Source organism: Vipera berus (assembly GCF_964194415.1).
Source record: "Vipera berus genome assembly, chromosome: 9".
Classification (NCBI taxonomy): domain Eukaryota; kingdom Metazoa; phylum Chordata; class Lepidosauria; order Squamata; family Viperidae; genus Vipera; species Vipera berus.
Window position 1 is genome coordinate 19,148,722 of NC_138212.1, and position 14,871 is coordinate 19,163,592.

Consider the following 14,871-nt stretch of genomic DNA (forward strand, 5'->3'; position numbering starts at 1 on the left):
CACGAAATTGATCCTTTGGGGCAGTGCAGCTCTTCCCATAGCTATTAATGTATTGCTGCTCTGATAGGATGAACCTTTGAACCATGTCTATCAATTTATTGGTTCTCATATAATTTGGATGGATTCCTGAAACCTAGAAACTGAATCAGTCATATGCAGCTTGGTTTCATAGCTCACCTTTGGTTGCTAAGTAGTTTGTGCTTAAAGATTGGAGATCAGTTACCACAGATGTGGTTCAGCTGGGAGAACATTGGAAACAAGTCAATTGCCTTACACCAGGTTAGACCTTTGAACATTTAGGGAGGGAGGAAAGACCTCTCTAGCCATATTTGACCCCTGAATGTAGTTCTTGAGGGATCTGGAGAAGAGTACTCTATTGGAAGCCCTGGAGTTTGACTAGAGAAGAGTTGTAAACAAAATTAGGCACATGGGCGGGTTTATAAACTTGCCAACTATTGATTGTGCTGATTGTTAACTTCCTCCAAGTTTTCAAGCCAGAGTGCTTCCCATCCCTATTATTCTTCCACCTTCACTATGAACATGTGCTCCAACACTGACTAATGGTCTTTCTCTGTAAGACAACATCTGTAGGTAAAGAATTTCTGAAGGAATAACTGATTTTAAATCCTTTGCTATGTTTGTACCCTATGATATCCAGCTTATGAACTCCAGGAGTGCCCAGATCCTGAACCCTTTGCCAATGGCATTGTAAGAGGAGCAGGTTATAGTGTGGGGCAGTCCATCTCGTTTGAGTGCCTCCCTGGCTATCAGTTGATTGGACAACCAGTCTTAACCTGTCAACATGGAACCAATAGGAACTGGGACCACCCATTGCCCAGGTGTGAAGGTATGACTTTATTGAGACTTTTCTTGGTAGGGGGTTATTAAGGAAAAAAGAGAAAAGTAACACACTAAGTTAGTATACCTAAGATATATCACATACATATTAAATGTGTACTGGGATAGTTGGTATTTGTCAAGAGGCATCATATTCATTTGTATCCACACATATAGTTTCCCTATCCTTCAGCACGAGCACCACTCCACATTTCTGGTTACAAACATGAACTGGTTGGTCTTTGACCAAGGTTCTTCAAACTTGGCCCTTTTATGACTTGTGGACTTCAACCCCCAGAATTCCTCAGCTAGGCACGCTGGCTGAGGAATTCTGGGAGTTGAAGTCCACAAGTCATAAAAGGGCCAAGTTTGAAGACCCCTGTCTTTGACTTTTATCAGTTTCTGTTTCACTTAGAAGTAGACCACTGCCAATTCAGCTTTATTGCTTCCACGGTACCTAGATGTCCATTAATTATACTGCCAATGGACCTTAATTTCTGCTCCTTCCTGGAGTGACAAATCTATTTTTTTTCATAGCTTTGATTTGATTTGAGTATGACTGTTGTATCTGTTCACCTCCATCTTCTGCATGCCTCTCTCAGTACTCCTTTCATGTGGATATTTGTTCTTGGTGGCTCCCTCAGAAAACAGTATGAATAGAAATATAGTAATGCTGAACTTTGCTAAATTTAGTTGAGCCACAGGTTCATATATTCCTTTCTCATCACATCCTCAATTGAGGAATCTTTGATTTGTTAGAAGAAGGCTTCCCGTGACTTGTAACCTTCTGCATATGCTGAGCTCTACTAGTAGTCCTTTTTAGCAAGCACAGTTGTCCCAGTCAAGACAAATTGACAAAGTTCACAACACACAGTTAAGTGGTTAAGGGAGACTTAGGCCAGCACCAGTTATCACCAGGTTTTGAAAAGATTCCTTTAAACTGAAAGGGGTTATGGGTTTGTTTTAGGTTTAAATAATCTTCCCTGCTCAGCTGAGTTGGGTGTGCTCTCTCCCTGTTGCCTGTACAGAGAAGGGTGTTGGCTGGGGAATTCTGGAAGTTGAGGTCCACACATCTTCAAGTGGCCAAGATTAAGAAATACTGTATAGCTCATGAGAATAGCCGTTTGGAGGACTTGAAAATAGATTAAATGATACTCAAATCATGCCACCACTATTGTCCAAATTCCGAGATTTAGTAGCTCTTAATGTCTTTTGTGGTCAATTGCATACAGTCCCCTGTGGAGGAAACATCACTGCCCAAAATGGAACGATCTACTCCTCTGGCTTTCCCAATCAGTATCCCAATTCCCAGGACTGCACGTGGGTGTTTGTGGTATCATCTGGCTATGGCATCTACCTCAACTTTACCTTGCTACAAATAGAGCCGTACAATGACTTCATCACTGTCTGGTGAGTGGGATTTGGACCTGGTGGGGGGGAGGTGTCTCTCTGAGCCCAGCTTTTTCAGTAGTGTTGCTAGAACGTTGTCATAGCTATGTTCTCTTATCCTTATGAGACAATGAGCGATCCTCACATCATGAGAAGTCTGGAGATATCAGTTTTACACTTACCTCAAGGGAAACTGCCCAAGCTGGGATTAGGAAGCTTGTGGCAGCAGACCTAGGACAATAAAATATATACTACAAAAAGACATCATCAAATTGGGGGGGGGGGGAAATCCTCTAAACCCCTGGAGGAAAGGGAAAATTTCAGTATGCTTCCTAAAGAACTTTAAAATAGCAATGAGCATCCTGAAGGGAGATAGTGATAATGGAAATGGCAGTAATGAAAATTGCTTGATTTGGAAAATGGATATCATAGAGAAACTTGGAAAGATGTCCTGTTGTCAATATACAGCAGCTATGGTCTACTCTCATTTCCATGGCTCTGAGGTCCAGTGGGGATCCACCAAACTCTAGATCAGAAGTCCGCAAGAGGAAGCAAGCTGGTGACCAGAGAAGGAATGAGCTGTGAATAGCTGTGAACACTGTTGCCTTTGCATTGAAGAGTTGTATTGTGTTACTTATCCTCTGTGTCGGATTATGCAAATACACCTTTCAGTTATAAAGTCTCTCCATTATTTAATGTTTAGAAACTATTGTGCACAGCAAAAGCCGGGTGGCAATGCTGGAATGCTTTTTATAGTCAACTTTAAAATAATAGGTATTTTGTATTTATTTTTTTTCCATTTGTTACAATTTGTCGCAAACTAAAAGCTTAAGTACAGTATATGCAAATTCTTGTTTTCACATACTGTATTTCTAGGCTGGCGATTGGGACGTCTTCAAGTGCATAGCTAGGCAGATATTCCAAATAAAATAAGAAAGAAAATAGGAAAAGAGCCTTTTATAGGTCTTGGAGCCTGTGAGCTGTTGAGGAGAACTTTGTGGATCCCTTCAGCCAGACAGAACCCACTGTCTGAGTGGCCTTCCAAGCATCATCTGGCTCTTACATCAAGAGGATTGTCAGCTCTTTCAAAAGTCTCAGCTGGAATTGTCTTCAGCCAATTGGGGTGAAGTGTGCAAACTCTGATCCATAATGTTCCCATTCTTAACCATGTCTTTTCTGTTACTCTTTGGTATTTCTTTCTTTTTCTCCCCAGGGATGGTTCTCAAGAGACCGCTCCCCAGTTGGGGGTTTTCACAGGACACTCAGTGAAGAAAGCCATCCAAAGCTCTTCCAACCATGCTCTGATGAAGTTTCACAGTGATGCAGCCAATGGAGGCCTTTTTGTCATCCACTTCTATGGTAGGTACAGCTCACTGTGATGCAAGGGTTTGCGGTTGTGCTTGTTCTCTAACGTGTCGCATGCAGCCATGATGGTTCAATTGGACATTGCCTACATATTCAACTAGGGTTTATCGGCTGCCTTCTCTGCCATACCACCGTGCAGCATAAAAAAACCCCACTAATTTGGACCAATAAGTAGCACTTATTTTTATGGTTGGGTTCGCATAGAAAGCTTAATCAAATCGATTAGAAGCCAAGGGCTGCATGCATTGATTATTGTTAAGATTAGAGGTGCTTTTTGTAGCCTAACTCTGCCCATTGAGTTAGCTTGAGATCCACGGTATTGGGCAAATCAAGCAAATGGGTTAATTCAATAATCAAGTTTTGTGAACCATCCAAATTCAAATGCTGAGTGAAGAACTGTGTAGTTGGTGTAAACCAAGAAGAGATACGTTTGGCTTACAGAATAAAAAAGAAAGTATTTCTTCTGAAAACAAATACCCTTGAGAGCCAATGAATCTTCAAAATGTTAAACCACAGTAGGCTACAAAAGGGAGAAAATTGACTTCCCCCCTCACTACCACCCAGAGAACAGGTTCTGTTTCTTGTGGAATTAACTTTCCAGAGATTCAGCTTCTGGCTTCTCTCTTTGTTCATTATTTATTTACTCATCCATTCAATTTATATGGCCGCCAACCTCAACAAGTGATTCCGATTTTTGCCAAGGAACTATAAGACAAAGATACATATTAAAGTCCCATAGCTAGAAATTTAGTACTCTCGTGCATTTGATTTATTTCTTTCTCTTCCCAGCCTATCAACTCTCTAAGTGCCAACCACCAACTATGGTCCCTAATGCTGAAATCATCACTGAGAATGAGGATTACAGAATAGGTATGGCATGCATGTTTTTGCTAGTATTTTCTGGATGTAGACAGGGGATATAAATCACAGAAGGATAGTGTTACCACTGTTCTCCCAGTCCTAATTCAATGTCTGAAATAGGTACCCATAACGTTTTTGCAATAAATAAGAAAATAATTGAATAATGTTTCCCTTTCTTGCCACACACGCAGTTCAGCATCTTAGCAGAGTGAAGTATGTACTCCTTATTTATTGTAAGCACCAGGAATCTACTGGATGCAGCTAGAAACACATAAAAGGAATCAGACAACAATAGTATTGATCCTGCTTTTTCTACCACTTCCTTTATCTGCCATGAATAAGAGGAAGAAGGTCTGCACAGCTTAAAATGAAATTCAGGGTTAGTTTTTATAAGAAACTTACCTGAGGAGTGAATTCTTCGATCCAGGAAGACTACCGAGACGTTAGAACCAGTATATTAAATTGTGTTGTTGTTCATATGATTCGAATCCACAAAGCCCCTCTTGAGGCATGCTCAACTCCTGGCAACCATGTGGAAGATATTCAGAGCAACTGTTTTCCATTGTCCTTGGGTTGTTGTTTTTTTCCCCAAATTTCCTGGACTAGTTTACAACCCTTGGATTTTCTGGTGGTCTCCCTTCCAAATACAGCACTAACCTGGTCCTAATTTAATTAGCTCTTGGGGGAATCAGCTAATACTAAGACACTTCATCCCTGAGTTGAAACCCTAATTTGCATGTCAAAGGCGGGGGTGGTGGTGATTTTGAGCACTGTTTAAAACAAAGCTATCCTCACTTCTTGAATGATAGCAGTGGGACCAGGATACAACACCACCTTCACTCTTCTTCAAGCAGAAAATTAGCAAGCCGGGATGAACTTTTCAACCGGTCAGTCTTAAAAATAAATAAATAAATAAAATGGTAGCTTGGATGTAAAAAATAGATGTTACCTACAAGTCAGAATTCTTCCACTGCATTGAGTGGTATGCTTATCCAGACCTAAAGGGTAGATCTTTACCTGTACACCAGATGTGTACAGAGTTTGAAAGATTAATGAGGACAATGGGATAACTGGAAGTGATTCACAAGAGAATAGAGGTAGCAGATGACAAGGCTTGGCTGATGATGTGTAGTGGTGCTACACACCTGGGAGAAATATTGCAAAGTAATTCAGCTAAAGATTTCTCCCTAATGACACCATCAAGTGTGCTTCAAAGATACCAGATAAAAATGTGCCAGAGCATGAAGCAGTGATAGGGCTTATGCAATATCCCCCACCCCCTACTTCCTTTGACATGTCTTTTGGCTAATTCAGATCACTAACATTTTAAAGTAGCGTTTCCAACTTTAACTTTAGCAACTTTAAGCTGTGCAGCCATCAACTTGCTAGCTGGGGAATTCTGGAAGTTGAAGTCCATGCATCTTCAAGGTTGAAAAACATTACCCTTAAAGTGACTTTCTGGACCATGAGAGAAAACATACATGCTTTCATTTAATAGCAGATGGTCTTCCCCCATTTGGCAAGATAACAATTTGAGAATGGCACTTTTAGTTCACATGCTTTTTCCTCTCCCCTTACTTCAATTAACTTTACGGGATCCTGATCTCCTGCCTCACATCTAGTTCACGTGTAATCATGATCCATCTGATGACCCTTGTTCAAAATACGTTCTTTTGTATTCTTGGAACACACCTGCATCTTCTTCGTTCCTTTCCGTAGGTGATATTATTAGGTATCAATGTCTTCCTGGCTTCACTTTGGTTGGAAATGAGATCCTGACATGCAGGCTTGGTACCCACCTCCAGTTTGAAGGCCCTCCCCCAACTTGTGAAGGTCAGTCACTTTGATGAAAGTGCAAAAAAATCCCAGAACTCATAGCAGAGAATAAATAATATATGGATATCTTGCTTTTTAATATTGGATATACAAGAAGTCAAAGAGATATATTAAGACGTATGCTGTGGACACCTAGAAAAGTTGTCAATAAGACTAATAATAATATAGATTATTATTGTTGTTGTTGTTGTTGTTATCTAAAAATAAATCAGTCTGCATCACCGGCTTCTGAAAGCTTTATTCTAGAAAGGGAAACTAAGGTAAACATGGCATAGGTGTCACGACAGATCATTTTCTTGATTGCAACACATAGTTTATATTTGTGCAAATGATATTTTCTTTGCAAAAGCAATGTGGCAATCCATCTCATACTCACAAACCCAGTATAGACAAGGAGGGTTTGTGAGGCCCATGTATACTAAGTTTTAAAAGATCCTCGATAGTCATGAAAGCAAAGACTATTGCTAACTAGGGGGAGATGCAACAGAACTGTTTCCCCCAGTTAAATAGTCAAATAGGCGATGGGAAAGACTTCTCATAGAGCCTGAGTGAACTAGCGTAAGCCAAACAGGCAATCTTCACCAAACTGTGGACTAACCTCCAGAATTTACTAGCCTGCATCTTCAGGGCTGAGAACAAGACTCAGTTTTGAAGATCATATAGGAGTTGTGGCCAGGGGGGCATTTGCCCAGGTTCGCCTGGTGTGCCAGTTGTGCCCCTATCTGGACCGAGATGACCTACGTACGGTCACTCATGCACTCGTTACCTCCCGTATAGATTACTGCAATGCTCTCTACATGGGGCTGCCCTTGAAGACCACCCGGAGGCTCCAGCTGGTGCAGAATGCGGCCGTGCGGGTAGTGATGGGAGCATCCCGATACTCCCATATTACACCCCTCCTGAGTGAGCTGCATTGGTTACCGGTTGCCCTCCGGGTGAGATTTAAGGTGCTGGTACTTACCTTTAAAGCCCTACATGGCTTAGGCCTGGGATATTTGCAGGACCGTCTGCTGCCAGGAATGACTTCCCATCGCCCGGTGCGCTCACACAGGGAGGGCCTCCTTAGGGTGCCGTCGGCCAGACAATGTCGGCTGGCGACCCCCAGGGGGAGGGCCTTCTCTGTGGGAGCACCAGCCCTGCGGAACCAACTTCCCCTTGAGCTCCGGATGGCCCCAGATCTCTGGTCTGGCCCCGGATCTCCAGTCCTTTCGTCGCGGCCTTAAAACATTTCTCTTCCATCAGGCTGACCTGGACTGACGATAGGGATTTTTAAAATGTTTTTAATTTTAGTATTGGGGCTGCTAGTTTAATTCTTTTTTAACTTTTGTATTATTGTATTTTTTTATTGTTGTTAGCCGCCCTGAGTCCTTCGGGAGATAGCACGGCCTATAAGTCCCAAAAGTAAATAAATAAATAAAATAAACTCGATCTCATTGGGGACCTGCTAGATGAGTTAGCCAGATTCCTCACCTCTTCTGAGCCCAGTTAACAGCCCCAAGAGCAGTTTTCTTTCACAGTGACCTAGAGTAACTCTCTGTGCCTCGCTTTTTTCTTTGTTTGTGTCAATCAGTTCACTGTCCAATGAATGAGGTCCTCCGTGACTCCACAGGAGTGATCCTGAGCCCATCCTTCACAGGCAGCTATCCTCACTTCCAGACTTGCTCTTGGATGATAGCCGTGGAACCAGAGTACAACATCACCTTCACTGTTGAATATTTCTTGAGTGAGAAGAAGTATGATGAGTTTGGGATATTTGATGGTGAGTCATGAAGATTGGATGGTTTTGGAGATGAGATGGTGGGGGACTAGATTACCAGAAGGAAGACTGCTCAAACTACATACTTCCCTTTAAGGGTGGGACTACACATTGCAGTAGCTACCAGAATTCGGCCCAGTGAGACAGAGAAAGCAATTGATAGAGGAGAACATTTATAGCTCGGGGTTGGAATGAGTGGTCCTTGGTGCTCTCTGAACTTGGTTGTTTTCTTGCAGACATTTCATTACCCAGACTAGTGACATCTTCAGTGCTAGAGAAAACAATATCAGGTGGCCACCACCAGTGTTACTAATCATGAATTATATGACTGGTAGCATCGTGCACTGTTCCTCCGTGGATAAGACATCAATTGCCAAAGATGGGGAGAGGAAAATGCATTATAAGATTATAGAATTATAAAATATATTGCGAAGAGTAAATAAAACTTTTTTTTTCTCGGATTCCATGCGGCTAAAAGACATGATTACCCAACTAAAGTGATTGACAGGACAAAAGAACGCATTATTTCACTTTCTGCATATTTAACTTTGGAGATTCCTTGCCAGGGCATATAGTTTAGTAGGCTGCAAGCTGAAAACGTTAAGTCCCCTTCCTCAGCCTTACAAGCAATTGTGCCCTCTTCCTTCATCCTTTGGCTCTCTGTGTTTTTCCCTTTCATGTTGGAGATGACTGCATTTACTGCAGTCTTCAGGGCCCTTCTTTCCAAATTCTCCCCAACACATGATTATCTTCCAAATCAGGGTCTCTTGCTGAGCCCTTTGTTAGCTTCACAAGATGAGTTCATTCATAATTATGAAGATTGATTAGGAAGGATTGCGCTGTCGGTTACGGTTACAACTATGACAGCTGAAAGAAACATGTATTCAGTATTTCTCAATCCCAGGGTTTGGAAACTTATAAGAAAAGAAAGCTGTTGCAATCATTTACGCTCTCTGTTCTTCTATATAACCTTCCTGACTCCATACCCCGCCCCCCAGATATACTTAACTAGAACCAGCTTTACCCCATCCAGAGTGGTCTCTGGGGCTTATGGGGATTATGAACTAGCAAAATTGGTAGTGAATTGGAAAAATCCACACCAGGTAGGTTTCTACAACTTGCATTGAGCTAAGTGCAAAAGGATGCTTTGAATGTCATCTCAGGAGCCTTTCTTCAACATGGCCCAAAGCCATGTAAAAAGAACTTTACAAATGAATGGGTGTGTACGTGTAAATAAAACCAAATAGTATATACAATTAATTTAGCTATCTTAAGTTAGTCTTCCCTATTGCAGCGTTTCTTACCAGGGTTATTGTTGCAGAGGTAAAATAAGAGGAGATTATGTCAATGTCTCTTAGTTTCCTCCCCCCCCAAAAAAAAAAAATATGAGAGATAAGGACAGGAAATAAAACAACTGAGAGAAAATAAATAGATTCCCATGTTTCTTTGAGCAGTTTTTCTTAATCTCTATAGTTTTAAGAATACACTAGTCAATATTCTGGAGGAACATTCAACTTGAAATCCACACATCTTAAAGTTGGTGATGTTGAGAAATGCTGTACCAGACACTGAATAAATTAAGAAATCTGGGAATAAATATCAATACAGTCACCCATGGACTTGTGACCTCTCGTCTTGACTACTGCAACGCTCTTTACATGGGGCTGCCCTTGAGAACCACTCGGAAGCTTCAGCTGGCGCAGAGTGCAGCTGCACGAATGCTTTTGGGGGTCTCCCGATACTCCCATATTACACATCTGCTCCGTGAGCTGCACTGGCTTCCAGTTGCCTTCCGGGTGAAATTCAAGGTGCTAGTGATGACATACAAAGCCCTACATGGCATGGGTCCAGATTACCTACGGGAGCACCTACTGCCAGCGTCAACACCCCTCCATCCTGTGCGCTCCCACAGAGAGGGCCTCCTCAGGGTGCCACCGGTCAGAGAATGTCGGCTGGTGACCCCCAGGGGGAGAGCATTCTCTGTGGGTGCACCAATCCTTTGGAACCGCTTACCAGCTGAAATCCGGATGGCCCCCGACCTTCGCTCCTTCCGGCGTGATCTAAAAACTTATCTATTCCAACAAGCCGGCCTGGCCTGATGGATTTGGGTTTTAAAATTCTCTCACTCTATTGTTTTATTGTATCTTACTTTATTGCTCTGTACACCGCCCTGAGTCCTCCGGGAAAAGGGCGGTATATAAAACAAACAAACAAACAAACAAACAAACAAACAAATAAATAAATAAATAAATAAATAAATAAATAAATAAATAAATAAATAAATCACATTCTCTCATGCACAGTGACGTAGGAGTTTCATTAACCAAGCAGGTTGGGACAGAGTTCAAACAGATCTCACTTGGAAGTTTGTGACACACACACACACACCCAAAATGTGGGAGGCTATAGAGTACCCCGGGCTTGGTTCTGAATATACTGAAGGAATTGAACAGGATGCTGACCCTTAAAAGCTTTGGTTCGATCCAGTTATGGCTTTTGGTTGGCTCATGCTCTGCTTTTCTGATGTTTCTAAAGGGCCTTCAGGTCAAAGTCCACTGTTACTGTCTCTAAGTGGAAATTACTCTGCACCACTGGTGGTGACCAGTTCAGGAAACAGAGCCTATCTCCACTGGTCCTCTGATCATGCCTACAGCAGGAAGGGCTTCCGGATCCGATATTCTGGTGAGTACGGAGTGCGAAAGAAGTCTGATCACCTTTGCATAAAGCAGGGGTAAGCTGATGAGAAAATGCTTCTTCTTGACTTACTTTTTCTGGTATTCTAAAACTAGAAGTGAATCTCATTAGTTTCCCCATAGAAAAATTATCCAACCTGTTTGGGATTTTTTTTATTATTATTATTGTTTGTTTGCTTTGCTTTTGTTGTTTAATTAATTCCTTCCTTTCACTCATCCTTTCGGTCACTGAGTCTGAAGTCTTGGATTAATGCAATTTGCTTCTGAATAAACATGAACCAAATTGTGCTGTAAATGGAATCACATTCAGGGTTACGGCTTGCATTTTTTGCTGTAATTAATTTAGCGAAGGGTATTTATTATTAATTATAGGCTCGTTGAGAAAGAATACACCATGCTAATCTCGAAGTAATACTGTGGTGCGTAAACCCAAAAGCCGTTATTTATTGCAGGTCAACTAATTTTGTGTGCAACTTTTTAATTTTATAAACACAACAAACCAGCTTTTCAGTTCACCATAAAACTTTCCGCACCGTGGATCATTCTTAAAGTGAGAAGTGCTGAAAAAGAAATAATGTGGTTTGTTTCAATATGACTAAATTGAGGTTATTGTTATTCAGGGAATAATCATTGGTTACATAGCTAAATTCTAGACAAGTACTCTGCTGGGAGACATTGCCATTCTCTTAGGAAATTATTTTGATCCATCTAAAATACAATGTTGGTTTATTAATTGGGAACCATTGTTTCATGGTCATATGGAGATGACATAACTGTGAAATAATTATAGGTACCATAACAAAAAATTCTTGGGTGGCGCTTAGAAAATCTGCAAATTGACAAAATTTCCATCTGTCAATTGCAAAAAGCCACACTGCTTAAATTCTCACATATACATTTTGACATCATAGGGTCCTGAGAAAAACTCAGGAACCTATGCTATGAAGTCTACGCTCAATGCTATGAAGTCTAACGCCAGCTAAAAACTGGCATCTGTGATTTCACGTTGCACTGTTGTTGTTGTTTATTATTATTATTATTATTATTATTATTATTATTATTATTATTATTATTATTATTATTATTATTATTTTCATAGAAGATGAAAAAGTTAAATTGCTCTGGGACTTTAGAATTCAAACAGAAAGGCACCTGCCACATAATATCCCAGAATGAACAATTGTCGATAAGAAAGACAAAAAAGTCTGGATAGTGGAAGCGGCAGTGCCTGGAGACAGCAGAACAGAAGAGAAAGAACTGGATAAGATAACAAAATACAAAGACCTGCAAATAGAAATAGAACAACTTTGGCAAAGGCAAGCAAGGGTAGTACCAATGGTAATAGATTCCTTGGGTGCAATCCCAAAACAACTGGAGCACCACTTGAACACCATTGGCATTGACAAATTCGCCATTAGTCAATTACATAAGGTGGGGACAGCTTCCATTCTGTTCCTTACTCAGAACAGTTTCCATCCTGTGACGATATCTGCAATACCATCAAACATCCAGATCTGCCTATGCCAGGTCCTTGTTAAGGACTCGATAGGTAGACAAAAATGCCAAACCCGGTCTGAACATCTGGCTGACTGTGCGATGATCAATAATAATAATAAAAGATGGCAGTTGGGGAAGGCTAATATATACATTAATGGCAATTCATGATATGAGCACATTTTTCCCCCTAAATCTGACATATGAATTCAAGTTGTAGATTTAAAATATACAACTGTTCACTATATTTCAGTTGCAGGAAATACTGTAAGTTCCCTGTTATCATTTGAATTCTGGAGATTCAAGCTAACATATCTTAGAGTTGCTAAGGTTGAGGAACGCAGCTCTACATCTATAAAAAACTGAACTGGAGGCATGGATTGAAGGAAATGAGAAAAGTTGACCTCTGGTTCTTATTACTCTTATTTGTTTCCCAACCGTTGCCACAAAACAACCCATTAAGAATGCATGTTAAAGAATGGGAACTACATTTTTTTCTTGTCTACACCCCTTTGGATCCTGCATATTTGTGTGACTTGAGGTGGCTTCCAGTAACTAAACTAAACTTAATGCATAAAATTGCAATAAAAGAACTGTAAGATATTTTTTTTTGAATGACTGGAAACATTTTGCTGAAAGAAGAAATATCAAATTGGGTTTAAGTGGAATAAAGAGGTTGGGGGGAAAATAGATGAAAAAGTAGGAACAGTGTGGAAGACGTACATATATGATTTATTTCTTTTCTCTTGTTCTCTCTATTGTTCTGTTTTTATGTATTTTAATATATTGATTTTTTTTTAAAAAGTGCAATAAAACAATCGTAATCAAGAGACCTCTTAAATACTGCTAATAAAAGGATCTTCCTGCCCAATTGTCCTCAGAAAAAGGACTTGTTTTTATCATTTTCAGAACACATGAACAGAAGCTGCTACTGAAAATTTCATAAACAGGCATAGAACAATATCTGAATCTATTTTTTCATTTCTTTTGCATTTACTACCTTTGTATGGTGAAAGATGAACCTGTAATAGTTTTTTCTAAATTTCCAAGAAGAGAAACAACAATCATTTCACCATTAACATTTTCATGCTGGATGTTTTATCCTGGTCCCGATTTCATATGAACTTTAATTATTCCATTTTTATAAAAGCAATTATGAAAGGTTTGGCAAAGGGTCCCTCAAAATTAAACAAGCCATTCTTAGAAAAAAAGTAATTTTTTAATTACTTAATGAAAAGCAATCCAAATTGAGGTAGGGACATGCCTAAATGTGTCCTAAAAACATTAATGGTGTTATTCTATAAATGAATTAATGTTTAATTGGAAGAAATTATGTTTTTTTGGTGTGTGTTTTTTTGCTGAACAAACAAGAGGAAGTTTATTCCACTGCAATTATTGTGGCTTGCTTTATAATTCCAGTTTGCTTTTTAGAGTCCCAAATTCTTTGCACTCTGAAGGGTTAGAAAGCCAGAGGATTGAGAAAGGTAGGGAAACCCCCCCCAGAAAGTTTATATATTTGGTTTTTAAATGTAATAGTATAAAGGTAAAATGATGTATTGGTTTTGACTCACAGCAGTTAGATGACAGCTACCCCAAAAGTTGCTGTACTGCAACTATCAGCATCGATATGAAGCATGACTTATAGTGAAGGATTCTGGGATTTGTAGTTCTGCAGTATCTGGAGTGCTTCAAATTGCCTATTTCTAACCTGCAGAACCCCTTCATGGATTACTGTCTTGTTGTGCTGAAGGGGCTTGCATAATTCAATGAAGCTATGAGCTATGCTGTGCAGGGCCACCCAAGACAGAAGGTCATAGCAGAGAGTTCTGACAAAATGTGATCCACTGGAGAAGAAAATGGCAACCCACTCCAGTATATTTGCCATGAAAACCCCATGGATTTTACCAAAAAGCAAAAAGATATGACACTGGAAGATGAGCCGCTCAGGTCGGAAGGTGTCCAATATGCTACTGGGGAAGAACAGAGGACTAGTACTAGTAGTGCCAGAAAGAATGAAGTGACTGGGCCAAATCTGAAAGGACACTCAGCTGTGGATGTGTCTGGTGGTGAAAGGAAAATCCGATGCTGTAAAGATTTTTTCTCCATAGGAACCTGGAATGTAAGATCCATGAATCAAGGAAAGCTGGACATGCTCAAACAAGAGATGACAAGACTAAACATCGACATCTTAGGTATCAGCGAACTAAAATGGAGAGGAATGGGTGAATTTAATTCAGAGGACCATCAGGTATACTACTGCGGGCAAGAATCCCTCAGAAGAAATGGAGTAGCCTTCATAGTCAATAAAAGAGTAGGAAAAGCAATACTGTGATACAACCCCCAAAATGACAGGATGATCTCAGTTCAAATCCAAGGCAAACCATTCAATATCACAGCAGTCCAAGTCTATGCCCCAACCACCAGTGCTGAAGAGGATGAAATTGACCAGTTCTATGAAGCCCTACAGCACCTTATAGAACTAACATCAAAAAATGATGTGCTTATCATCATGGGGGATTGGAATGCTAAAGTAGGAAGCCAAAAGATAACTGGAATAACAGGCAAGTTTGGCCTGATGGAGAAGCTCTATACAGTCAGTAAAAACAAGACCAGGAGCTGACTGTGGCTCAGACCATGAGC

The 14,871-nt window shown here is 40.4% G+C and overlaps 1 protein-coding gene across 1 annotated transcript in view; it reads left to right on the plus strand.

Moving 5' to 3' along the window:
• CSMD2 (CUB and Sushi multiple domains 2) overlaps positions 1-14,871 on the plus strand; it is a gene marked incomplete at both ends in the record, with an annotated part of 651,882 nt that overhangs the window by 570,526 nt on the left and 66,485 nt on the right. Inside the window, 7 exons of the mRNA XM_081334380.1 lie at positions 659-847; positions 2,070-2,247; positions 3,440-3,585; positions 4,381-4,461; positions 6,172-6,285; positions 7,859-8,047; positions 10,580-10,726. Coding sequence (XP_081190506.1) covers positions 659-847; positions 2,070-2,247; positions 3,440-3,585; positions 4,381-4,461; positions 6,172-6,285; positions 7,859-8,047; positions 10,580-10,726 — 1,044 coding nt within the window. The remainder of the gene's footprint in view (positions 1-658; positions 848-2,069; positions 2,248-3,439; positions 3,586-4,380; positions 4,462-6,171; positions 6,286-7,858; positions 8,048-10,579; positions 10,727-14,871) is intronic.